This window comes from Sabethes cyaneus, chromosome 2 (genome assembly GCF_943734655.1).
Source record: "Sabethes cyaneus chromosome 2, idSabCyanKW18_F2, whole genome shotgun sequence".
Taxonomy (NCBI): domain Eukaryota; kingdom Metazoa; phylum Arthropoda; class Insecta; order Diptera; family Culicidae; genus Sabethes; species Sabethes cyaneus.
The window spans coordinates 214,394,787-214,420,952 of NC_071354.1; the positions used below are offsets into that span (position 1 = coordinate 214,394,787).

General features: G+C 42.9%; 3 protein-coding genes across 3 annotated transcripts; 2 read left to right on the top strand and 1 right to left on the bottom strand.

Moving 5' to 3' along the window:
* The first annotated feature begins 1,997 nt into the window (after positions 1–1,997).
* Positions 1,998–4,263, top strand: LOC128733848 (zinc finger protein 652-like). The gene is made up of 6 exons (XM_053827675.1): positions 1,998–2,140; positions 2,206–3,254; positions 3,319–3,526; positions 3,589–3,758; positions 3,825–3,966; positions 4,034–4,263. The coding sequence occupies exons 1-6, from the start codon at positions 2,066–2,068 to the stop codon at positions 4,178–4,180; spliced, it is 1,791 nt and encodes a 596-aa protein (XP_053683650.1). The 5' UTR covers positions 1,998–2,065; the 3' UTR covers positions 4,181–4,263.
* LOC128733847 (gamma-tubulin complex component 2 homolog) lies at positions 4,255–14,662 on the bottom strand. Its single transcript, XM_053827674.1, has 6 exons — positions 14,509–14,662; positions 13,146–14,440; positions 12,336–13,084; positions 12,122–12,265; positions 4,587–4,738; positions 4,255–4,526 (listed from the first exon to the last, which is right to left on the bottom strand). Exons 1-6 carry the CDS (start codon positions 14,559–14,561, stop codon positions 4,484–4,486), a joined length of 2,436 nt encoding a protein of 811 aa, XP_053683649.1. The 5' UTR covers positions 14,562–14,662; the 3' UTR covers positions 4,255–4,483.
* Positions 14,663–14,942: 280 nt separating this feature from the next.
* Positions 14,943–25,612, top strand: LOC128734364 (aspartate--tRNA ligase, cytoplasmic). Its single transcript, XM_053828535.1, has 6 exons — positions 14,943–15,087; positions 23,208–23,350; positions 23,420–24,155; positions 24,227–24,461; positions 24,527–24,909; positions 24,974–25,612. The coding sequence occupies exons 2-6, from the start codon at positions 23,264–23,266 to the stop codon at positions 25,135–25,137; spliced, it is 1,605 nt and encodes a 534-aa protein (XP_053684510.1). The 5' UTR covers positions 14,943–15,087; positions 23,208–23,263; the 3' UTR covers positions 25,138–25,612.
* Positions 25,613–26,166: the final 554 nt, after the last annotated feature.

Here is a 26,166-nt window from a genome sequence, read left to right on the forward strand (position 1 = left end):
TGAACATGTGTGATGTTTACCACGCGCACTGCAGCGACACTGGCATTCTGTATATATTGATTATACTTCCGATACGTATAAAAGTGATCCAGTGATCCAGCTATGTTGGCTTCACCTATTTTGTTCGCAAACGTCAAAGTTGCCACCGGGGTGGTTTAAATACGCAGCACTTTTTCGCCGGAAGCAGGGCTGCGTATTTAAACGAATGTGAGCGAAGTCGTGTCGCGTCGCTGTCGCGCTTGCCCTGTACGGGGTCTAAGGCCTAAGTTTTTCCGGGAATTGAACCCGCCATCTTTTGATCCATAAGCACTCACCGCATGATCTGCCCCATTTGCATCTGCAGAACAGACAGTGAGAATATCTTTACACCTGACGCCTAACCCGCGTAGCGTGAAGCAGTCGATAATGTCGATAACTGACAAACTTTTGCTGTCAGCCGAATTGCGAAATTCTATGCTCTGACAGTATGTGTGCTGTGAGCCGAAAGAAAACTTGGTAGAAGTTTGTAAAGCCACTTTAACACCCTTAAGCAGCCTTAAAGTAGTTTGAAAGCTTTGAACCTAATGAAAGCTACTACTCTACACTTTAACACCTTTAAGCAACCGTAAAACGGTTTGATGTTTATGGCTGTTTAGAAGTAGATTGTTTTGCAGAAAAAACCGCTATCAACTTGTTTATCAGCTTTTGGGAGAGAACTGGTTTGAAAAACTTAAAGTAGCCTAAACATCGCTTATTTAAACACCATTTAAGTGCTTTTTTTTCATGTGTGGACTCATTACTGCGACCAGTATAATGAGTCCACACATGAAAAAAAAGCACTTAAATGGTGTTTAAATAAGCTTTTTTATTTAATTTTTAATTTAAGTGCTTACTTTATGCAGCTTTGATCGCCTTATATCAACCCGTAAACAGCCCTTGCACTTGCAATTCAGCTACCGTTGTTACTTGGGTTGCTGATAGTCGACTGTATTAGTGGTTTGTGTGCATCGGGATAAACTTTTCGCTTCGAAATTTTCAGTTGCAAACAAACCGCATTAGGCCCCGTACAGAATAAACGCGTCAGCGACGCGACACGACTTCGCTCTCATGTTGCTAAATGCACAGTCCTGTTTCGGGCGAAAAAGGGGTGCGCGTATAACTACAGCAAGAAATGTCGCGTCGCGTTACATGTCGCTTGCACTCTGGCGCGAGGGGCAAGACACTGTCGAAAATATATTACTTTTCCCTATGGAAATATTTTTCCAACCTTAATATATTGACCTTTCCCACCCATAATATAACCGAAAGCCCTATAAAGTTACATTTATTTATACATTTATAGGGTTTTAATAGAGCCTAATATATTAATATTATGATAATATTATGAAGTGTCTTGCCCCTCGCTCTGGCGGTACTAGGTTTAAGGGTACCGCCAGAGTGCAAGCGACATGCGACGCGACGCGACATTTCTTGCTGTAGTTATACGCGCAGCCCTTTTTCGCCCGAAGCAGGACTGTGCATTTGGCAACATGAGAGCGAAGTCGTGTCGCATCGCTGTCGCATTTACTCTGTACGGGGCCTAAGGGTTGCTAATGTGTGACCGCATTGGTGGTTTGTGTGCATCGCGAACCGATTTCGCTATGGAAAAAAAAATTCGCGATGAATACAAACCGCGTATACGTATACGAGGCGTGCGGTAAATGTCGGCAATCTCAATGTTGGCAATGTTGCTAAATGAACAGTTCTACTTCGGGCGAAAAAAGGGCTGCAAAGACTTTATGTTCAAATTGCTCACTCAAATTTCCGTTTTATGCAAATTATAAACGTTAGCTTTAGAGTAATAACGAATAAGCGTGTAAAACTATGCCAATCCAAAAAACAAAACCGTCAGGCACTCAACGTTTTTTTTTTGTTTTCGTTGCATATATACATCAAACAAAGGCGTCAGTTCAAAGAGAAACATATTTTTTGTTTAAAGCAGTTTAAAAACCGAAGCAGCATAGAAATGACTATTTTCAATTTAAAAAGCTTTCCGAACGTTTGCCGGCTGTGCCTGCAGTCGAAATCATCCGCAGAGTTGATTACGATGGACAGTTATCAGCTGCTTTACGGCCACACTATCAGTGAGATGCTGGAGGAAATGAGCTACCAGATTCCGATTGTAAGTGTTTTTAAATAATATATGTTCAAAGTCTGAATTTATCGTTTTTTCCACTCCGATTTCAGAATCTAGCCTGTTATCTTCCGTCGGAAATTTGTGAGCAATGCCTAGATGTGTTCGAGCTGTTCTACAAGTATAAGCGAAAGCTGTGTCTTATTCAGCGTTTCATCACTTCGCTGGCAGAGGTGAAAACCGGCAACCAAACACCGCTACGGACCCTTTTCGATACCGACCGTGACCAGTTAATGCTGCTGTTCAAGGATCTAAGTCTATGCGAAAATGAAAATGTCCAAGCAGACGACTTGATAGGCGAGTTTGACGAGTACGACCTAGCTTCAACACTTTGCTTTAAGGTCGAAACTGGAGATGAGAATAGTCTTGACCCGAGCTTCCCTAGCGAGTGCAAAGCAGACACTTACGATGAATCTTCAGAGCTGACTTATGGCTTTCAGGAGTGTTCCTTCGAGTTGCAGCAGTCCGCGGAGGAACATAAGGAAGAGCGAAAGAGAGAATTAACATTGGAAAAATACACGATTTCCTCTGCAGCATCCTTTACGGGAGACGCTGAAGAGGATCAGAAATCGCAGTACACGCTAATAGAAGACGAATTTGATGAGGATATTGAATATGAACCGGATAGTCCGGGCAAGTCAAACGATCCTTACCCAAGTAAAAAGCGACGCGTTCGACTACCAGAGGAAGAAGCGGACTTGCAAGAATGTATATCCAATTGCAATTATAGCACAAATTATCCTTCCCAGTTCGAAAAGCATATCACGAAAGTGCATGCAATTGTCGAAGAAACTGCCGAAGTGCTGACTTGTTACCGGAGCAGCTGCAATGGAGAAACGTTCGATTCCGTGGAGCTTTTGCGGCAGCACAAGAATGATGCTCACTTCACTCACATCTGCTTGCTGTGCGGAAAAGTAGTCAAACATCTAATAGCCCTCGAGAACCATATAAAACGACACGACCGTGAGCGGGAACCGCTGTTGCAATGCGATATGTGCGATGAATTGTTCCGAACTCAGGCGGAAGTGGTCAAACATACCGTGAAAGTACATTCGGCCAGATTATCCTACGACTGTCCCGAGTGTGGGTTGAGTTTCAAACAGTGAGTAACAGCTGCGTTTTAACTGCATAAAAACGAAAAAAATTAGCACCATTTTTACTTCTAGGAAACTGTTACTCACGCAACATATGCTGACACATTCCGTGGAACGTAACTACAACTGCGATCAGTGTAATATGGCATTCAAAACGGCCAATCACTTGCGACGTCACATACGGACGGTTCATAGGGAAGTTCGCTACACGTGTGACCATTGCCAGATGTCATACGGGCGTCGCGATAAGCTGCGGATGCACATGGAACGGGCCCATGATGTAAGTATCGTTGGTCACTTCTCGGGGGTTAGTTCAAATCATAAAACAAACTACTATCGTAGATTCAAACTTACTTCGTATGCGACATTTGCTGTACCTCCTTCGAATCGGACGATAAACTGCAGGAGCACAAATATCGTCACGAAAATCCAGCTGATCTCACCTGTGGAGTTTGTCTGATTGCTTGCACTACGGCCGATGAGTTTAACGACCATCTCTGTATAACGTATCAGTGAGTTTAGACGCCAGATATCGCGTTTGTTGTGAAAGAAACTTAAAGTTGGGTCTTCTATTTTAGAGAAGACTACATTTGCTGCGATCGTGATTTTCGGTACCATTCATACTACAATCGGCACATGTTCTTAACGCATGGCATTAGCACAAATGCTCGCGTGATACCTAAGTCGGGAATTTTGATGGGAAAACAGCGAGCATTACGAGTTAGTATTTTTGGTTTGGTCAAAAAAAAGCGGGAAACATTTTATTATAATAATTATATTTTTTTAGAAACCGGTGGAGCGATGCACGAAGTGCGAACACGTATTCGCCACACGCAAACTGAAAAGGCAACACATGGATGTGTGCCAGGGTCAGGTCGTCATTTTCGAAATCGAACCCGTTGCCGACGACAACAACAGTACGAATGAAGGCTGAAAAAAAAGGTTTTTTTCTTTTCTACCAAAACTGTTTTAGTACTAAATAAAAATCAATTGCGTGAATTTCACGATTAGATTAAAATTTCCTGTGTATTTTACGATTGAGTGACATTAAATGGACCGAAATCCCAGGAGAGGTTTCTATCCACCATCTAGCAGGTGGAACTTAGCGGCAATTGGCCTAACTATTGCGATAAGCGTTTTTTTGTTGTGTGATAAGGAACAAACAGGTACGCCTTGGCAACGAGACTTCCGCAGAAGGTTTTTAGGTAGACATCGGTAAGCGTTTGATTACGTTTTTCTAACTATCGAAATTATCGCTATAGTACGAGTTGAAGTTGATCCTAAAAATAACAAAACGGGTTATATCGTTTTTTGCCAAATTACAGTTTGTACGCTCTTACCTATGGATGAGATTAATGAATTTCTCCGAGGGATTTTGTGTGGCAATGTCAGTTATTTTGCGCAACAGCGACATCAGCTGTTCGGTAAAGTCGGTTCGGAAGTGTTCTACCCGTGCAGAAAAAGTTTCTGTTGGTTCCATCGAAGTAGCATCCTATGCGGGTTGAAATTATTGTTATGTGTTGTATATATGAATGGGAATGTTAAACAAGTGGTAAGCAGCTTTAACTGGCTTTCAACCGAGCTTTGAACAATGCCTATAGAAGCTAAATCATTTGATGGTAAATTCAAACAATGATTAAACAAATTCATATCACAGCATACATTGACAACATTTATTTGGCAGTATACCTATAGCAACGTAACCGTTACTAGGTAATACTTTTATCTTTGTCGTACAAACAAGTTTGTACCAAGTTTACCTACCTACTAGAGTTTTAAAAATAGGTTATGGATCCATTCTTCGTTGCGTACTGAAGCTCTGATTCAGAATGGCTACAAGTTTGGCAGTAGTCAAATTAGGGCCGAGGGGGAATCTAATCACAAACGAGTGCGAGGTGATCGACAGGTGAAAGCGTTCTTCGATGAATATCTCAACGGCGAAGTTTCAGAAAAAAGACGGAACGGAAGGGCTTCAAATGGTGAGTTGACAACCTGGAGGGAGCGTCAAACACAGCTCTGGTCCTCACAAGCTCCCGCCTCACCAAGGGGGTGCGGCTCAAGCAGCGTCTGTTCTCCATGTTAGGGGCGGCTGATTATCATACTCGTCCTCGTCCCAGCGGGGACTCTAAACAGTGTTGTGCACGATGGTCCTCCGGCGAGACAGGGGGTAAGGGCAGGCCCAACAAGCCACCCTGGAAAATAAAAAGCTACCAACAACGAAGAAGAAAATACGGATCGGAACAATCGGCGTCGACCTTCGCGACGAAATAAGGACTACGATTGGAAACTCAGACATGGAATTGAAAATCGCTCGGCTTCCCGAGTTGCAATAGGATAATCTATGATGAACTACATCCCCGAAACTTCGAAGTCGTAGCACTGCAGGAACTTTGCTGGACAGGACAGAAGGTATGGAAAAGCGGACATCGTGCGGCTACTTTCTACCAGAGCTGTGGCACCACCAACGAGCTGGGAACTGGCTTTATAGTACTGAGAGAGATGCGCCAGCATGTGATTGGTTGGCAACCGATCAACGCAAGGATGAGCAAGTTGAGAATTAAGGGCCGTTTCTTCAATTACAGTATCAATGTGCACTGCCCTCACGAAGGGAGACGGGATGTGAAAATCGTCATGAACGCGCAGGTAGGACGGGAAGCCATATACAGAGCTCTTATCGGGCCAAACAGCCTGCATGCCGCAGCGAACGACAACGGCCAACGATGCGTAAATTTTGCAGCTTTCCGCGGTATAGTAGTCCGAAGTACCTTCTTCCTTCGCAAAGATATCCAGAAGGCCACCTGGAGATCACCAGACCAACGAATAGAAAACCAAATTGACCATATTCTAATCGACGGTAAATTCTTCTCTGATGTTATAAACGTTCGCACCTACCGCAGTGCGAATATAGATTCGGACCATTTCCTAGTTGCAGTCTGCATGCGCTCAAAACTCTCGACGGTGCATAACACGCGTCGAAGTCGTACGCCGCGACCCAACACCGCGCAGCTACGAGACATCGGAGTTGCCCAGGAATACGCGCGGCAGCTGGAAGCAGCGCTACCAACGAAAGAGCAACTTGGCGGAGCAACTCTTGAAGATGGCTGGAAAGGCATTAAGACCGCCATCGGTGATACTGCTCTAGCGGCACCAGGTACAATGAATCCGAACCGAAGAAACGATTGGTTCGACGGCGAATGCGAGCAATTAGTGCAGGAGAAGAATGCAGCACGTGCAAGAATGCTGAAACACCGTACGAGGGCGAATGTGGAGCGATATAAACAAGCACGGAACAGGCAAAACTCGGTCTTCGGGAGGAAAAAGCGCCAACAGGAAGAACGAGATCGCGAGGCGATGGAAGAACCGTACCGTGCTAACGATGAACGGAAGTTCTACGAGAAGTTAAACCGTAATCTTCTCACGAACGAACGTGAGGTGATCGAGAGGTGGTAGCAGTATTATGACGAGCACCTTAACAGCGATGTAGCTGAACATGAAGGTGACGATATGGCAAAATATCTTGGAGCACGTGCAGAAGACGACAGAATACCAGCCCCCGACCTCCTGGAGGTAGCAAAAGAGATCGGTCGGCTGAAGAACAATAAAGCGGCTGGGGCTGATCAGCTACCCGGCGAGCTGCTGAAATATGGTGGTGACGCACTGGCTAGAGCGCTGCCATGGGTCATTGTCAAGATTTGGGAGGAGGAGCTACTACCGGAGGAGAGGACGGAAGGCATCGTGTGTCCGATCTACAAAAAGGGCAATCACACTGTTCAACGCCGCCTACAAGGTACTGTCACAACTTTTATGTCGTCGATTATCACCATTTGCAACGGAGTTCGTGGGGCAATATCAAGCGGGATTCATGGGTGCCCGTGCCACCGCGGATCAGATTTTCGCGTTTCGGCAAGTGTTGCAGAAATGTCGCGAATACAACGTGCCCACGCATTATTTATTCATCGACTTCAAATCGGTGTATAACACGATCGATCGAGATCAGTTATGGCAGATTATGCACTATCACGGATTTCCGGATAAACTAACGCGATTGGATAAGGCGACGATGGATCGAGTAATATGTGTTGTTCGAGTGTTAGGGGCAGTCTCGAGTCCCTTTGAATCTCGAAGAGGGTTACGGCAAGGTGATGGGCTTTCATGTTTGCTGTTCAACATCGCTTTGGAGGGTGTGATAAGAAGAGCGGGGATAGACACGAGTGGCACGATATTCACGAAGTCCGTCCAGCTGCTTGGTTTCGCTGACGACGTTGACATCATTACACGTACCTTTGAGAGGATGGCGGAAACGTACATCGGACTGAAAGCTGAAGCCAAACGGATTGGACTTGCCATTAATGTATCGAAAACAAAATACATGAAAGGAAGAGGTTCTAGAGAAGTGAATGCTGACCTCCCTCCCCGGACTCATTTAGACGGTGATGAAACCGAGGTGGTAGAAGAGTTCGTGTATCTGGGCTAACTGGTAACCGCAGACAACGACATCAGCAGAGAAATACAAAGACGCATTATGGCAGGAAATCGTGTCTACTTAGGCTCCGTAGGAGGCTGCGATCGAACAAAATTCGCCACCGCAAGAAGTTAATCTACAAGACGCTGATTAGACCGGAAGTCCTTTACGGTCATGAGACATGGATTATGCTCGTGGAGGACCAACGTGCCCTTAGTGTTTTCGAATGGAAGGCGTTGCGCACCATCTACGGCAGAGTGCAGATGGAAGACGGAACGTGGAGGAGGCGAAGCGAACGAACCATGAATTGCATCAGCTGCTCAGGGAACCACCCATCGCTCACACCGCAAAAATAGGTCACCTGCGATAGGCTGGGCACGGCGTGAGGATGTCGGACGACAGCCCGGTTAAAAAGTTCTCAATAACGATCCGACTGGAATGAGACGGCGGAGCGCGCAGCGAGCAAGATGAATCGATCAAGTGGAAGGCGACCTGCGGACCCTACGCAGACTACGTGGCTGGCGAATTACGGCCATGGACCGAGTGGAATAAAGACGACTTCTTCGTACAGCAGAGGAAACCACGGCCTGGAGCTGATTAAGTAAGTAAGTAAGTAAGTAAGTAAGTGGCACTTTTGCTCCGTACCCACTAATATCGAGCGAAAAAACATCTGAAACGAAAACGTTATTTTTTCTATATATATATATTATTTTGTTATTGAACTCACTAAAACTGTTTACACTATGACCTCATCTAAGTTTTAGGCCTTTTCAGGTTGAATTCAATTGGTTCAATTGGTCATAGTAGGTTCCCCGGGTCCCCCTATGTATTTTCTCATACATTCAAGCAGCTCTGAAAGCTCTAAAATCTGTTGCCTGCACTTCTAAATTAGTCTGGGACTGTGTAAAACTGCTTCAACAACTATCTACACACAACAGGGTGAACCTCTTTTGGGTTCCCGGGCACTGTGGTATAGAAGGTAATGAAAGAGCAGACAAGTTAGGCAGATCTGGATCTGCTACGGAATTTGCAGGCCCCGAACCTTTCTGTGGGGTATCCAATAGTACGTGCAAGATGGAACTGAAAAATTGGGAGAGAATCGGGTCATATTGAACTGGAATAATACTCTAGCGGAGTTGTTACTGGTATTTAGATATCATCTAAAGGTAATAGGAAAGCTTAATGATTATAGATGTCGTTTCTGCAATCTAGAGTGTGAAAGTGTTCATCATATGCTGTGCGAATGCACGGCACTATTCAATAAAAGGCGCAAATTTCTTGATAAAGGACTGTTGGAGCCTTCGGAAATATGGGCTCCTTAGAGAGTAGTACAATTTATTCTCAACATATTACCATGTTGGGATGATGCCTTCAATTAAAATAACAATTACTAAAAGACATAGTAGCTGTTCATAAGTAAAGGCATATAGCAAAAGGGGACACACCACAATAGATCAAAGAACTGGTCACTGTGGTCCAAGGTCCCCAACAAGGAAAAAAATCAGAGGGGTTGTGTACAAGACACGACTACGCAGGACTACGTAAGTCTCTTTGTGATAGTAGCATGCATCCATGCTTGTAATCATTCGATTCTTCATGTATACATGCTATATGCAACATATATACATGCTACATGCGTTGTATGTAACATTTATCAAAGTAGTAACATTGCATACGTTCAATCCTCAGAAGATTTCAGAGTTATTTCTATTTGCATTTGGAAACAATTTAACAAAATCAAGAACACAAACTATTGCTTTCCTGCTACCTTACAGAAATTTTTATTACCCATGGTTCCCCACGTTGAAAGGATTTTACCAATTCGATCCTATTTTATCAACAGCACATCTTTTCACTACACTTCTAATGAAACGGCAAGCAACCGAACACGACAGCTGTAGCACATTTTTCCAACACAGATATCAAATTCTCCGCGTTTAATCCCGGTGTTAAGAAATCTTGTTGAAATGAAGAAACATGATTACTTGTTTTGGCTTACATCTCAAGCACAGATATCAAATTAGTATAGGTTTAGATCATCCAATCACGAAGCGAGAATTCTGGTAAAACATAGGTTCATTATTTTTAATTTTTCAATAGTTCAACATCAAGAATCCATACTTTTCTTCATTTGGGCCAATTCTTAGAAGATTTTCCTATCGATTGGTGTAAGAATATTGAAAATCGTTCGGGAAACCACTAAGCTATTAGCGTTCAAAACCTGACCACTTTTCGCGAAAGGTTTTTTGGAATGACACCCTATACCAGCTACCTTCCTAAAAGACGTAGTCCTACGTCAAAACCTTTATCAGCAAAGATACTTATTTCGTCATTTTCACGATGCTATGAAGAACTGGCTGGGTTAGAATACGATTAGTTCAGATTAGATCAGAAGTCCACGAACGTTTTGAAAATATACTCAGCGATCAGCAATCGGAGTAACGTCAACAGGTATCAGCATCAGTGGCTCGAGCAGTACGCTCCTCACAATCGTGTGGAAGATTTGTACGTCAACAAGGTTTCGTCCAAAGGAGACTGATAATAGACCATCAAAGGATTAGGCTAAAAATCTATTCAATGGTTTGAAGACCAAAATATATTAAAAGTGGAGAGGAAAGTATGTCGTCCACAGACGGCAATGGTAATCGTTGATGAAGACGAACTAGAAGTGGCAGATGAGTTCCTATATACTTTAATAAGCAGATCACAAAACGCTACGCTACGAGAGTGACGGACGCGTATGAATCACGAGCTATAGGCACTTACTGGAGAGATTCCCATCATATATTTGGCGAAAGTCGGTCAGCTACAGTGGGCCGGATACGTCATAAGGATGCCCGACAACAGTGCGGCAAAAATGGTTCTCTTCAACAACTCCAGAGACGGCTAGGAAATTGTCCATGAGTGGTCCAAGATCGAATTAAACAGAGACGGCTGCTTGAAACAGCGCGGGTCACCACGACTTTACGCTTACTGCAACAGCGACAAATAGATCATCATGTTACGTAACACTACAGGTCCACTACGGATCAGTGGATGGATTATTTAGGAAGACCTCCTCACCGTAGTCACACGTAGGAGCGGGACGACTGACGCGACGCGAGGTCTTTGGGGATTCATGGTAAACTATGATTCATCTACTGCGCTAGACCTGATGTCGATAGAAGTCCTGAAACCTAAAGTGACTGAAGTGATAAGCGACTGAAGTGGAGTGACAGACGAATAGCCGACGCCAGAGTTACTATGAGGGCTAACCACTACAGTAATAAGACGCAGAATTCTCCCTGAATACAATCCCTTGCGGCGAAGTATCCAACTTTTTCCGCTAACCGGTTTATTTAAAGTTTTGTCTTGGTCGGCGAAGTTGATTACCTCATGAATATTCCTCTCGATTTTGCATTTTAGCTACCGAAATTCCGTTTGGATGATCCTCAACGACGGGTACCCGAAGGATTCTGACCAACGCAGTAAATAAAACAGTTTTGGTCACAAACATCCATCCATGTTTTCGCAAAATAATAAATTGATGAGCACTCGTACAAAAAGTCATCATAGGCTTGGAAATGGTTCTACAAAAGTATTGGTTCCGTAATACCAGAAAATATTTCAGTTCGAAATCGGAAATATTCTCCATGGTCAGGTTGTAGAGCCAGTATTCCATTGTAATTTAAAATTAAATTCTAATAAGGTATGCACTATTAGTTTGATTGCCGTTTGTTATTGACATAATTAACTGTTTTAACGGGCAACTATTAGAAAGCTTTAAAAAGTAGTAGAACTGAGAAAAAGGTGTGAATAGTGTGTGAACAATTTTTCGCCATATTAGAATGTTCGAACGAAAGAGATCTACAGCGATTCTAGACTTTGGTTGGATATAAAGTGAATCGCTCTAGATAGAACATATAGAAAACTGCTGAAATTACGGGATTACGGTGCAGCTGGTAAATCAACGTAACAAAGCAGGGCAACTGAACCGTTTAGAACTAAGCAACAAAAATAATAGCTATCCTAATCAATGTGTGATGGTGAGTGAACAAAACAATAAATCAAAAACGTAAACGGGATTCATTGAACGGAAAAGCACTGTTGTTGTTGTTGTGCACAACACTCTACCTGCTGACATGCAACGTCATAGTCGGACTCAGAGGACAGTGAAAACTCATCGGTAGAGGCCAACATCGAACCGAGTTCGGCATCAACGAAATGTCGCTGTGCCTCCTGTTAAGGCAGGGCACCGTTTTTTAACGCGGTTTTGGTGTCACCCACACGGATTATCAACACAATCACACGGATTGGAACGAATTAGCGGCAGCATCCCGTTAGGAGAAAAATTGAAAGAAAGTAAACGTTTATAAACAGCAAACTCACGATGCTGCTAAAGCTAGCGCTAATGCGATTTGAAATGTAACTTACCGCCAGGAATGCACAAAACTGAATGCAAATGTTGCACAGGTTGATGATGGACTTCAGCAGGTCCGGATCCGTTAGCATGCAGTTTTTGATGCACTGATCGAGGAAGTCTTGGTGGTAGTTTAGGACGTCGTCGATGTTTTTTATCTGGTTTTTTGGGGTAAAAAGAAGTCATTTACCCATTTTATGTAGCTTTTTTTTAGTAGTTTAGAATTACCTGCTTTATGTTTTGATAGAAGATGTGCCAGTTCGGTTCGATAACCTCAATCATCATGTACGATTCGAAGTTTTGAATAGCGATCAACATTTTCTGGCGCAACGTGAACGCCGAACGGTACAGTTTGGCCGTTTGTGGAGCGAACAGTTTGGTCCGATTGTTGGCGATCCATACGCGGCACAGAATCCGCTCGACATATTTCAGGTAGAACAACTGCCGAAAGATCATCTGGTACTTGGAGATGGTCCACCGATTCAGCACGATCGATACTGGCCACTGTGCGTTATAGCTGAAGGTAAAACATTCGATTCCCTTGAGCTGTGACGTGTCTCCAAGTGTATCGAGGAAGACGTCCTCTTTTTTAACGATTTTCGAAATTTGCGTTACGATTCCGTACGGCAACAGCATCGTCTTCAGATCATCGTGATATTCATCGTACCGCGCCGATGACATGTTCAACGTAACTTCAAGTAGATTTTCCAATCGCATCGGACGCAAATTATCGACATCCTTGTTCAGGTCTTCTTCACAAGCATCCATGAACTGGGAGATGAAGTCACCCTGCTGCAGCAGGAAGTATCGCTTGACCGAGTGTAACCTTCCGATCAAATTGTACTTGTTCATAATCAGGTTCAGCAACGAAGAGGATGCGAAATTGTACGCATCTTCAATAACTGTAATGTACGTTTGCTCGGTGTGAGTATACTTCAGATTGATGGTACTTTGTCGTTGATAATCTGCGGCGCTTCCTGTTGATAGTGTTCGAGGCTTAGTACAGTGTTAATCAAATAAACAGATCAAATTACTTACCACACTCTCTGATAACGTTCAGGTATTTTCCGGTGCGAAGAATAACGTCTGCGTACTTGTTGAGAAAACAAGGCACCTTATCCAATCGGATCGTGTACTGCTTCTCCCAGTAATCCATCAGTTCGTTCTCGTTCAGATCCATTGCGTTGTGTTCGATAAGAAACTCACGCCGCGTGTCGTGAATTACACCATCGAAAATCCAAAGCTGTAGCATTTCCATGTACGGCACGGCGGCCATCTCCAGCAAATGTACCAGCACCTTTTGGCTTTTCTCGTCTCCCGTTGTGGAGGTGATCTTATCATGCAAAAGGGTTAACACACTTCCTCCTTTTGAGTTGGTCTGCCGAATCGTACTAACCGATTCCGCTAGGACTTCCATCGTGTGGAAAACTGGACGTAAAAAGTACAGCAACTTGTGAAAGGTAAGCTGCTGCTTGAGAAATAGTTCCTCCAGTTGCGTTATAGATAAGTAGTAATCGTTGATAATAATCTGAAGAGCAGCTCGAAGAGCGTGCAAAACCTGTCCACTCTCCAATGAACTAGAGGCGGAGATGAAATCTTGAATTTGCGAGTAATGCGACGCTAGGGGTAAAATTTCCCGAACTATATCCTTCAGAGATTCTTCTATTTGATCGGAAACAACGAATTCGACAGGACTGAGCGGAATAGTTCGCTTTTTCGGCGATATCAACGAACCCTTCACACCCACCAAGCAATCCAGCAGCTCTTTCAAAACAATCGGCTCCTGAGAACTCAGCGGAATAGCAGCCACATTCTTGTTCTGCATCGGATACAGCTCCTCGTAGTTAAAGTTCCAGGATACCATCGCCCCCTTCCGGCTGCCGATGTACTCATAGTTATGCGACACCAAAGCAGCCGGAATCGAACCGGTCGAACGATTCGTAACAGCCTGCACAATCTTCTCCTTTATTTCCTGCACGTTCTCCGGAGTAACCTGATCGGTAACAATCCTGGTCGACGACAGGGGAGGACTTTCGAACATTGTGGCTCGCTTAGAAACGGAATCTCCCGTTACCACCGTCGTTTGCTGCTGTGTCAAAGCTGACGACTTCTCGGCCTGCATCTGTTTGCAATCCTGTAGGAAATTGTTCAGCAATATGATCAGCGCCATGTATGAATCCTTCGGATTGGATGCCACGAACTGCTCCACGTACTTCGCTCCATTGGGTGTTGTTTTAAAGATCTGGGACAGCAAAGCTCCCAGCCGCTTATTGTTATACTTTCCGTCCTTGTTGCGAAAAATTGTGAGAACATTATCTACCGAATAAGTGATTCTAGCAAAAGGGGGTAAAACCGATTGTTAGTTTGGCAAAGTAAACAAATCACTTCAGAGGCTACTTACCCGGATTTCTTTACCAATTCAGCAAGAATTTTTCTAGCTTTAGTTTCTGACATTGTTCTATTGGCACTTTGTATAAATTAATACACTAATATCATGAAGGAACGTTTGCAATGCGCTAAAAATTAAACTAAATCTAAAGTGCTCGCTAATGCAACGGAATCAACGGAATGCTATGCGCTTGCAGTTTTTGCATAAAAACTTTTGATGTTTCCTTTTATGCTTTTGTTAGACTGTCAAATGCATATAGTGCCCTGCGAAGTGAACAACTGGTGGGCAAACATTTCCCAAAACCGATGAAGAGTTGGAAAATCGCCACTTGCTTTACGCAACCCTGCAGCAGTGAGGAGGATAAGACACGCACACACGCAAGTTGACAGTTAGCGCAATCTCGCAAAAACTTTTCGATCCATCCAACATCCATACGAAGGTAAAACTCGCGACGTGTAGGTTGTGCTTCGCAATAAGGCGATTTTGTCTCGTGCATTTGAGTAACGCAAAAAGTGAATATTATGCTAAATATATCGCTGAAAACGTGCCGAAAACAGTGATTAGGGGCATATTTAGTGAAAAATAACTCAAGTAAGTAATTAGTGTTCGATAAAACCGATTAATAACCATAATATTAACGTTAAATTAATCGATAAAAATTTCTTAAGGAAATTAGTTTAAAACAGGAAACCGGAAAAGTAAGGTGCCTACTAGACGTGGGAATGAAAAATTCAGTGCACTTTCAATGAAACAATTTTTGATAAGAGCTACTTTTCAGTACAATTTCTGATAAGAAATAGCATGATGCAACAATCAAATTTGTGTCGGAAATGCTGCATTTTTTTTTCTTGGCTACCTCCGCCGTCTGGCAGCAGAATTCACCGTTAGTTCGATGCTAGGACTTTGATGTAAACTAACACCAGTGTAGTATTATGTAAGGTAATTGTGTTTACGGCATGCCGTAAGTAGGTAGCTGTAATGAAACCGGCAGCTTATTTTAGAATTACAAATATTAACTTCCGGTACAAATATTTAGTAGAAATCTATTTCTGGTTTAGCAGCCCAATTTTTTGTGGGTATTAAACATCTAATGCGCTCTGCCCCGTAAATTTAGCCAGAAAATTGAGACCACAGTCACATCGTTCGTGCATGACGTATGCAGCAGCCGGTCAGAAAAGATGCTTGTTCTTTCGTACCGTCTCCGTTCCGTGCCTATCACATCTCGTCGACCGTCGACGTGTCTGCCTGCTGCTAGAAATGGATGAATAAGCAAACGCAGAACATGATGACGTTAACGCCTATACCCATCACGAGCATCGTTCGCATTGGTGAACATCACTAGTTGCGAGGATAGGTAGTGATTATTTCGTGACCGTGGCAGTGAATTTCTTTTTTCTTTCGGCTCGATTGGTGTGAAATTCAACAATCGAATAAGGTTTTTTTTTTATATTATGTAGGTATAAAGATAAGGTAATTTTAAACGCAGTTGCCTAATCAATTATCTTTGTAGCAATCTTCTTACCCGTATCGAGTATCGTAGCAACGCAAAAACAATTCGTAGATTTGGTTTGAGTACATATAGGACGAGGGGCGATAGAAGCAAAATAGGCCAATTTAGATCTCTTCGAAGAAGGGAGTTCCAACAAAAAAATCGAGACTACGAAACGGTGGAAGAAGGGCGACGGACATCCTAAATTATGAACATCTAGCCAGTAACACGCGCAAGTTCTATGAGGCTCAAGCTCCTAGGGGCTTTACACCGAAACTTGACATGTGTAGGGTCGAAGAGTGATTTACACTCAAGTACTTTTTTTACACGGTTTAGTTTTTTGAGTATTAAGAACGGGGTAACTTAGAGACCATTCATTTATTTCTCAATACATTTGGGAGTAGCTCGACAGTCCTCACGTAGAAATAGTTCCTTAGCTGCACCGTTTTCGAGTAATCGAAAAAAACAAACCGTGTAAAAAAAAAGACTTGAGTGTACTTCACTTCATATGTAATACGCCAAATTGATAAAATGAATGATAAAATTGCATTTGCCAAATTTGATCGATTTGGCATGAACGAACATTTGCTACTCTGGTTTCAATCTTACCTATGTAGTCGGTATGTCTGTGAAATTTGGTGCTCACACTACTTCACCATTTCCAGTTTGTTCGGGAGTTCCACAAGGAAGCCACGTAGGACCGTTTTTATTCCTACTGTATGTTAACGTTCCATTTTGAAATACCCGAAACTCTCATACGCTGATGGTTTAAAACTATACCATACGATAAAGCAACCGCAACATACAACTTTTCTGCAGGAACAGCTGGAAGTCTTCGCTAAATGGTGTCAAATTAACCGATTATCGCTGAATGTGTCCAAGTGCTCGGTAATCTTATTTGGACGAAAACATTCACTTTGGCAAGCGTACCGTGCAAGCACCATATTCAAAACAGGGCCTAATTCCGAACAGTTGCAAATTTTTCATAAATATTGACAAAATTCTAACTATTTGAACAATTTAATGACTACATCTGATGATTTCATATTATTAAAATGGTTTGAATAGCTAAAGTTCTGTCAATATTTAAGAAAAACTGTTCAGAATTAGGCACTGTTTTGAATATGGTGCTTGCACGGTACGTTTATTGAGTGAAGTCACAGTTAAGCGGACATAAACGACTAAAACTTTTGAAAATTTCATTATATTTTTTTCAGATTTTGTCTTCCGCTTATTTTAATACTAATTTTGTAATGATCCGACCACAGGAATTGGCCGAAAAACATCATTTTAAGCTTTGTAAACAAAACAGCCAAAGAAAAAGAAGACACGAAATTTGGCCATCTTTTCTTCTTTTTCGTTTTTCTCAAGCTGTATTTCGTTTCCAAAGTTTCTGAGAAAAAGATACATAAAGTTTAAAAATCGTGGTTTTTCAGTAGCGGCGTTTTTTTTCGAAGAGCTTGTTTCCCCGCCGCACTGGAACGCTTATGTATATGATCGTTTTTCGACCACTTCCCGTGGTCGGATCATTACAAAATCAGTATCAATATAAGCGGAAAAGACTGTAGAATTAAAATCTTAAATAAAAAAATTATGATTTTTCAAAAATTTTAGTCGTTTATGTTCCCTTAATGATTTGGGGGTCTGATCGATGCAAAATTAACATTCAAGGATCACATTTCATACGTGGTGGCAAAAGCTTCTTCACAGCTGGGCTTTTCATTTCGTTTCGCAAAAAAGTTCAGGATATCTACTGTTTGAAAACTATCTATTGTTCAATTGTGCGACCTGTACTATAATACGCGTCTGCCGTCTGGTCTCCTTATTACCAGAACGAAATTCAACGTATCGAAGCTACCCAGGTAACCAATAAGCATTAGTATAAGCAGTAAATCAATCGTTTATTAGGATCTCTGGCGTTTTATACTGCAGTTTGCTGTTTATCAGTCTTTTGACTGCATAACTGTTGTAAATTGGCATCCACAATTCTATTTAAATTCTTCTTGCCGGGAACTAACTGCAAATAAGCATTGTCAGCACTATAAGAGGGCTAGCAGTAAATTAGCCGCATATTTTGCCAAAATTATTGGCTTGTATTTAAATTTCATTGGAAATACTTATTGGTTACCTGGGTATTCAGCGAAAATTCATCCGCTTCGCTTTACGTAATTCGTGTTGCATTCGTGTTCTCCCGGTCCGGATGGGATTCCGGCAACGCTGATTAAAAAGTGCATCCCTGGCTTGCTCCTCTCACTCATTTATTTCGCCTATCTCTTTCCACCGGAAGATTTTCAGTTGCTTGGAAACAGGCATTTATGTTCCCTGTTCACAAAAAGGGCGATCGAGCGAATGTCATCAACTACCGCGGAATTTCTGCACTGTGTGCTGCGTCAAAACTATTCGAGCCGTTATTAAATCAAACCATTGCAGACGAACAACACGGTCCCTAAACGGTCCCTGTTAAGCTGGAACTAGAATCTTACGTAACTATACGAACCCTGAGCGTAAAAATTGGTGACGAGATCTCTGATTCGTTCCTCGCTACTTCTGGGATTGCGCAAGGTGATCATCTGGGTCCACTAGTGTTCGTTCTGTATTTCAACGACATAATCCGCTCACTAAAATGTCCAAGGCTCGCTTTTGCGGATGATTTGAAGCTATTCAATAGGATCCATAGCACTACTGACGCGCTATTTCTTCAAAAACAACTTGATATGTTTGCTAACTGGTGCGAAGTGAATCGTATGCTGCTCAACCCAATTAAGTGCTCTATTATTACGACGAGGCCGTCAGCCGTTACGTTTCGACTATAATCTCAACGGAATTCCAGTTCAACGAGTCGACCATGTAAAAGATCTCGGTGTGTTATTGGATGTTAAATTAACCTTCAAACAGCATATATCGCTCATTGTTGCCAAAGCCTCTGGGCAGTGAGGCTTAATTATGCGAATGACTCGTGACTTCCGCAGTATCGAGTGCTTAGTAACGCTTTACGAGTCGCTTTTTCGGTCTTCATTAGAATATTGCTCTGCTGTATGGATTCCTCACTACAACAATGCCATTCAACGCATCGAAAGCATCCAGCGCCGATTCGTACGCTACGGGCTTCGAATGCTGCCTTGGAGGCAGCCCACGAGGAATACACGATACGAGGATCGCTGCCAGCTCCTCCGATTAGACACCCTCGAATTACGCCGAGAAACAGCGCGCGCCATGGTAGTTTCCGATATCCTGACTTCCAACATCGATTGCCCCGACGTTCTTCGCCAGATCAATCTGAATGCACCAATAAGAGTGTTGCGAAGGATTCCTCTGCTTAACCTGCCTTTTCGTCGCACCAACTACAGTGCTAATGGCGCCATCACTGGTCTGCAACGTGCATTCAATCGAATTTCAACAGTGTTTGACTTTCATCTGTCTAAGCTCTCTAAGTCTAAGTGTTACGTTCTAAATTTGTCTCAATGTTTCGATGTTTGCTGTATTAGGTATTAAGAGCCATTGGGGCATTATTGCCTGTTGGTAAAGTTATAATAAATAAATATATTTACTGCTCACCGCTGAAAACAACACTCTACAAGTAAAAAGATTGACGCATTCAAACTGGTAGACGGGTCTTTATTTTCCGTAGAATCTTTTCATCAAGAAGCATACATTACCGTCCGATGCCAATTAGACTAGCAGTAGACGTACGAAGAATATCGGCATACAATGTCTGAAAACTAAAATACCATTTATAAACAGTACGATAAGTAGTGGTCCTAGGTTGCTGCCCTATGGTACGATCGATTCACGAATCGAACACACCGCAGAGCAGAAACTGCATCATTCCGTTGAACACGACTTTTTTCGGTGGGAAGATTTCTTTAATGTCGTTTTCGTTTTTGCGGTGTAGCTACACCGAGGCTACACCGGTGTAGTGTAGCTACACCAAAAAACGAAAACGGCATAAGTGGAAGCGATTGATGCGATATGTAGCCTTCGTTCAGCGATTTCCGTCAAATCTATCCTGTCGAAGGATCCGACTGAACCTCTAACGCAAAGGGAAAACCCTGTTGCAGAAGCCAAAGCCGTTGCCGGCGAAGAGCGTTTTGCTGAAGAGTAGTTCACTATACAAACATAGTTTATTCGTCGGTGGAAATGGGCTGTTGCAATTGGAAGTTCGCATAGACGAATGCGCCCAGTGCAGCAAACACCCAATGCTATTGCCCAAGCAGCATCCGGCCACATACCTTACTCTAGCCACATCAGAAGTTCTGCACCGTGAATCACCAGACAACGGTTAACCCTCTAACGGGCAGCATCGTAAAAACGATGCGATCAAGCAAATGATTACTTTATCATGGAAGTACACTCAAAAGAAGCTCGAGTGTTGATTTTCATGGGAAAATATTTATCTGGAGGATCGCTAAATATGAAATAGTCCAATTTCTCTTTTTAGTTTTTCATGCCTAACGCTATTTCCAAATATTTTTTCAGTTCAAATATATCACAAAATGGAAGAAAAGCATGTAAATTACTCACAAGAAAAATTCGAGATCGAACATTCTGTTCTAGACTTTTTCTTCAAACGTAAAAAAAGGAATATTCGCAACCATAATTTTTTTTCGAATTTTTCGGAATTCTTGTTTTTGAAAGATGATAACTTTTGAACGCATAGTCAGAATTTTGCGATATTGGTATCAACGTGTCAGGAAATCTGTTCTGAACATATTTCTCATATTGTCAATTCAAGACAAGTTTCGTATGTGGCTCTGGAGCTCCAAAAGCGAAGGCCGTCTACAAACGGTCTTACCCGTTAGAGGGTTAACGAGGTCTGATGGGGATTTTACGTTTCGGGACTGAAACCAACCTACAAGCACGTTCAAGAACGATGCTAACTCCTCAAGATTTGACAGGCGACGCCGGAAGCTCCGCGGATATGTGATCTACCGTCCAGGGGTTGGAGCATTCTGCCGTCCATTTTCCTACGTCGGCACCGACTACTTCTAACCAATGCAGGTAGCTGTTGATAGACCGAAAAACGAGGGCGAACGAGCGGTACATCTCACTGTCTCACACAGTCTCTCCACCAACTCATGCATCTTCGCCATCCGAAAGTTCATCGCCAGGAGTGAGTGGTAATCCGGTGCAGATAGTCAGTATCGGAGCTAGTCGCGAGCTGGAGGCTGCCTTGCAGCAAGTGAACTTAGGACAACCTGATGGAGCATTTCGTCACCGCTGATACGAAATTGTCATTCATCCCGAATCACTTCGTGATCGGGTCGTCAGGACCCCCCGAGCACACCTGGCAGATGTTCCAGGTTTCTGCTAACCGGTTTGTTTGGCGTCGTTGAATAGTTGAGTTCCTGCCACACATGTAGGACTAAATGGTTCTGCCGAGCCGTGCCGAGCCAAATCGATTTCTGAAGAAGACATCGTCATCGTGGACGAGACGATGCCAATGAACTGTTGTGGTTCGTGCAATTCGCTTCAGCAGGGTTGTCCTGCACTTAGTGCCTCCCATCTCTAGTGTTTCCGCAGTATTTGCGCAGTTCCAGTTCACACCAAAGAGCGCTCTTTGCGCACCACCCGGTGTGACCGCAATTCATTATTGGACAAGCTTCCAAGTAACTGGAATGAATTAACAAATCAGCTCGTCGAAAAATTTTGCATTACTGAAGGAATTGATTTCTTCCCATTCACTCAACTTTGGTGGGATATGGGAAGTGAATATAAAAAGGACATGACAAAAAAAGAGTTACTAGATCAACGGAGACCACTTATGAAGCGACGCTTACTCTTCTGAAGCAAATTGAAGGATGTCAGATGAATACCGTTAGCTTCGGGGTACAATGCTGGCCTAACGAGCAAGTCGTCGTATGTTCGAATCTTGGCTGGGAGATGCTGCTATAGAGTCAGTAGGATCGTTGCACTAGCCACGTAATTGTCCTGTACTCTAATAATTGGGTGCGAAGTCTGTCGATAAAAAAGGGTCAAGTTGTCAACAGAACGTTTATACCCATGATTTTGCTTTGCAGATGATTCTGGATATTTGAAACTCCCGAATATTTTTTGATTGGAGGACTGGCTCTTCTGGACGAAAATGTAACTCGAATAGCGAGAAATCGAAGCTTAGAAGAATATGCAATTATTTTAGAATAGATAGAAAATGGAATAATCGAACAACCTTGAACAACAAGTAAAGAAACTTTCAGTTAAACAACCCAACCAGGAAATAGGACAGCTCTGTTTAGTGAAGAATGAGAACCTACTGCCATTTTTTGGATATGTGGTCGCGTGATGAAGACTAAACTTACTCGGGTTCTGATGGGAATGCACGTGTGACTACTCTATTGACTTCTAACGTCGAAATCAAACGATCAACTGGAAAATTCTATCTGCTATTTTTGGAAGTGGGAGGAATATGTAAGCTGTGTTTAAATCAACGCGTTACGTGCAATTGGTGTTTGTGGTGTTTGTTCGAAGTGATGAAATCGGTTATATAATAACAGCATCGCGACTTTGTTGCGCTTTTTTCTTTATTTAACTATCGTGCAGGAAATATCTCTAAAAGTGAGCTGACATTGGTTGGTTGCACTTACAACTTACAACCAGGTTGAAGCCAACATGCGAATGTTTTTTTTGTATGTCAGAAGGGCATTGGGTTAAAAGGACACTGCGACCGTCTTAATGATTGTCTTTTGTGGCAGGCTTGCGAATGTTGAGAATGTTGAGAGTATCAGCTAGCAAAAAGCGATCAGATCGGAGTCTGACGTCATAGCAATAATTTTGGCCTATTTCCGTTTGAAGTCCACGCACGTTCTGGTAGTAAATCAGCAACGAATTGGAAACGTTCAACTGCGAATCAGACGCTGAGCTGGAAACGGAGGCTGCATCATCGGAAATCGGCTCAAGGAGTTATCGTACTTGCCTGGTCTTGAATATTATGTCATACAGACAGGAAGTATAAAATACATGTCATGTCGAAGGTTGAATACTTGTATAATTCCTTTGAGAACTTAAAAAAATCGATATTCCAACGAAAAATAGACACTCAAACACTATAATTTGATGTAATTTTTGTTCCAAAATTGGTAACAAATCTGCTCTTTGTCAATAGAATATGGAAATAAATTGTACGGTTTTTAGTAGTATACAAGAGATGTACACAATAACACCTACAGTGACGGCCGATTATCTCATAGTTCTTTACTAAAGTAAATTCTCCTTTCTTTAATTACAGGCAAAGGACATCTGTCTAAGTTCACATCCTAATAGTTGAAAATAACCCGAGAAACCATGGTAGCAGAAGTAGTTGTAGAAGAGCAAGAGCAATCTAAGAAAGCTGCCAAGAAGGCTGCGAAAGATGCGGCCAAGGCTGCCAAGGTAAGCTACAAGCAGACATTTCTTTTTCCTCTAAATCTGAACTTACCTGCAAATTTTAATCCTCCACAGAAAGCTGAGCACAAAGCGGCTTCAGCCGCCGAGAAGGGCCAGCAGGAGACTAGCGGTGCTGAGGCAAAGGATTACTCCGAAGGGCTGTACGGGATCACCAAAATGATTCAAAGTACGGCCAAACATTCCGAACGTATCTTCACTGCGGTGCATGAGTTGTCCAACAGCGCAAAAGATTCCCAGGTGTGGGTGCGTGGTCGAGTGCATACATCACGTAGCAAAGGCAAACAATGTTTCCTGGTGCTTCGACAGCAAAGCAGCACCGTGCAGTGTGTGGTTGCTGTGAACGACGACAGCGTATCGAAGCAGATGGTGAAATTCTCCGGCAGCGTTCCGCGTGAAAGTATAGTCGATATTAAAGCGAAGGTAGTTCCCGTTGCAAGCAAGATCGAATCCTGCACCGAACAAAATCTGGAACTGCATGTGGCGGAGATATATCTGGTTTCGTCGGCAAAGGCTCAGCTGCCGTTGCAAATCGAGGACGCTGCGCGTCCGGAGAAATCAGACGATCCAGAAGCGTTGAAAATTCGCGTCAATCAGGATACCAGGTTGGACAACCGCGTGTTGGATCTAAGGACACCAGCCAATCAGGCTATTTTCCGCCTGGAGGCGGGAGTGTGTAAACTGTTTCGTGACATTCTAGCGCAGCAGGGTTTCACGGAAATTCACACGCCCAAAATTATCTCGGCGGCCAGCGAAGGTGGAGCGAACGTGTTCACGGTCAGCTACTTTAAAGGTGCTTCTTTGGCTTAATGTGAAATCATGTGATAGACAGTTTGTATTAAATTGTTATTATTTCGCGGTTAGATTCTGCATATTTGGCTCAATCCCCTCAGCTGTACAAGCAAATGGCAATTGCGGCTGATTTCGATAAAGTTTTCACTGTCGGTGCCGTGTTTCGTGCGGAGGACTCCAACACGCATAGACATTTGACCGAATTTGTGGGACTCGATTTGGAAATGGCGTTTAAGTATCATTACCATGAGGTGTTGGATACGATTGGCAATACCTTCACCGCGATGTTCCGAGGTCTTCGCGACAAGTAAGTTTTTGTTAACTATTGAAATTTATTTTCACGATTTAAAAATTTGTTGTTTCCTCCGTTAGCTACGCTCGTGAAATCACTGCAGTCGGACAGCAGTTTAATGTGGAACCGTTTAAGTTCCTGGAACCTCCACTGAGGTTGGAATTCGCTCAAGCTGTCCAAATGCTGCGTGAAGCCGGTGTAGAGATGGACGACGAAGAAGATCTTTCGACACCAAGCGAGAAGCTACTGGGTCGATTGGTGAAAGCAAAGTACGACACTGACTTCTACATTCTGGACAAATTCCCGCTAGCGGTGAGACCATTCTACACTATGCCAGATCCAAACAATTCCAAGTACTCGAACTCGTACGATATGTTTATGCGAGGAGAGGAAATTCTGTCCGGTGCGCAACGTATCCACGACCCGGACTACCTAGTGGAAAGAGCGAAGCTCCACGCAATTGGTAAAACTACGAATAAGTTGGTTGGATACGGATAAGCTCTAATTTTAAAATTCCTTCATTTTAGATATATCCAAGATTGCTGCCTACATCGAAGCGTTCCGCTTCGGGTGCCCTCCCCATGCCGGTGGTGGAATAGGGATGGAACGTGTTGTTATGCTGTACCTGGGACTTGACAATATTCGAAAAACGTCAATGTTCCCACGCGACCCCAAGAGACTTACGCCTTAGTTAGACTGCGCGATAAAGTTCGGCTTCGTAAAATGATTTGTCAATTTCATTCAGTTCTATTCGTTGTTGCTCTCATTCCCTCCACAGTCCATTTGAACGTTGTTCTTTTCCCACGCCTTTCACAGGCATCAATTTTTCAGTTTAATGTACGGAACTACTACAGTTGGAACAGTTTATTTCCTGCGCGAGCGCACACATAAAGTACTATTGCAAACCTTTAATAGAAAGACAGAGGGAATTAAAACTTTTGAATCAATCGAAAAAGAGTAAATTTTTTGAAAAAGAAGTTAAAGTTGAAGTCAAAAATTCGTGATAAACGCACTGACGATTTGTATACAGTGGGGAAGTATTTGGGATTGGTTGAAATACTTAAGCGGACCCCGAATTCGGTGTTTTTGCTATGGCCTGGAAGAAGCTGATGCATGAAAGAATACGTTCGGTTTTGTGCGAAATGGCAGTAAGTCTGAGTAATAAAGTGAATAAGAAAATAATGATTGTAACCTCAGCTACTAGAACAGAAAGAAAGTATCAAGAAGGTTGAAAGCACGGACAGGAAAGAAATCTGATCGCTGAGTTGTTACTTTGTTAACATAACATCCGTTCGTCCAGAAGCGAACATCTTTTTGGTACAACCTGAACCGAATTAGAAGCCACCCCGACGTCGTACCTATGTGTGCCGAAAAGAAAATTGCATCTGGTAGAAACAAATAGCAGTCAGCTCTGTGCTAACAACTTGTAACCAACCAAAGCGAATATTGCGCACCGGAGGGTACATGTTCAAAGGTGTTTGCGCATGTATCTGCAAACCATTCGTAAAAAGAGTGAACTTTTTCCCGTATAATTATAAACTTTATTCGAGAGTACGCACGAAATGGTATTGATGCATTCACCGGATTATGACGACTCTGTCGGCAGGTCGTTCCATGGATTTGCTGAGTGGGAAACAAAAGTTGGAGAGAATTTAGCGGACGACTATCACCAGCACAGCTATTGGACTGGCACAACTGAACGCAGGTAGCAAGCGAATAT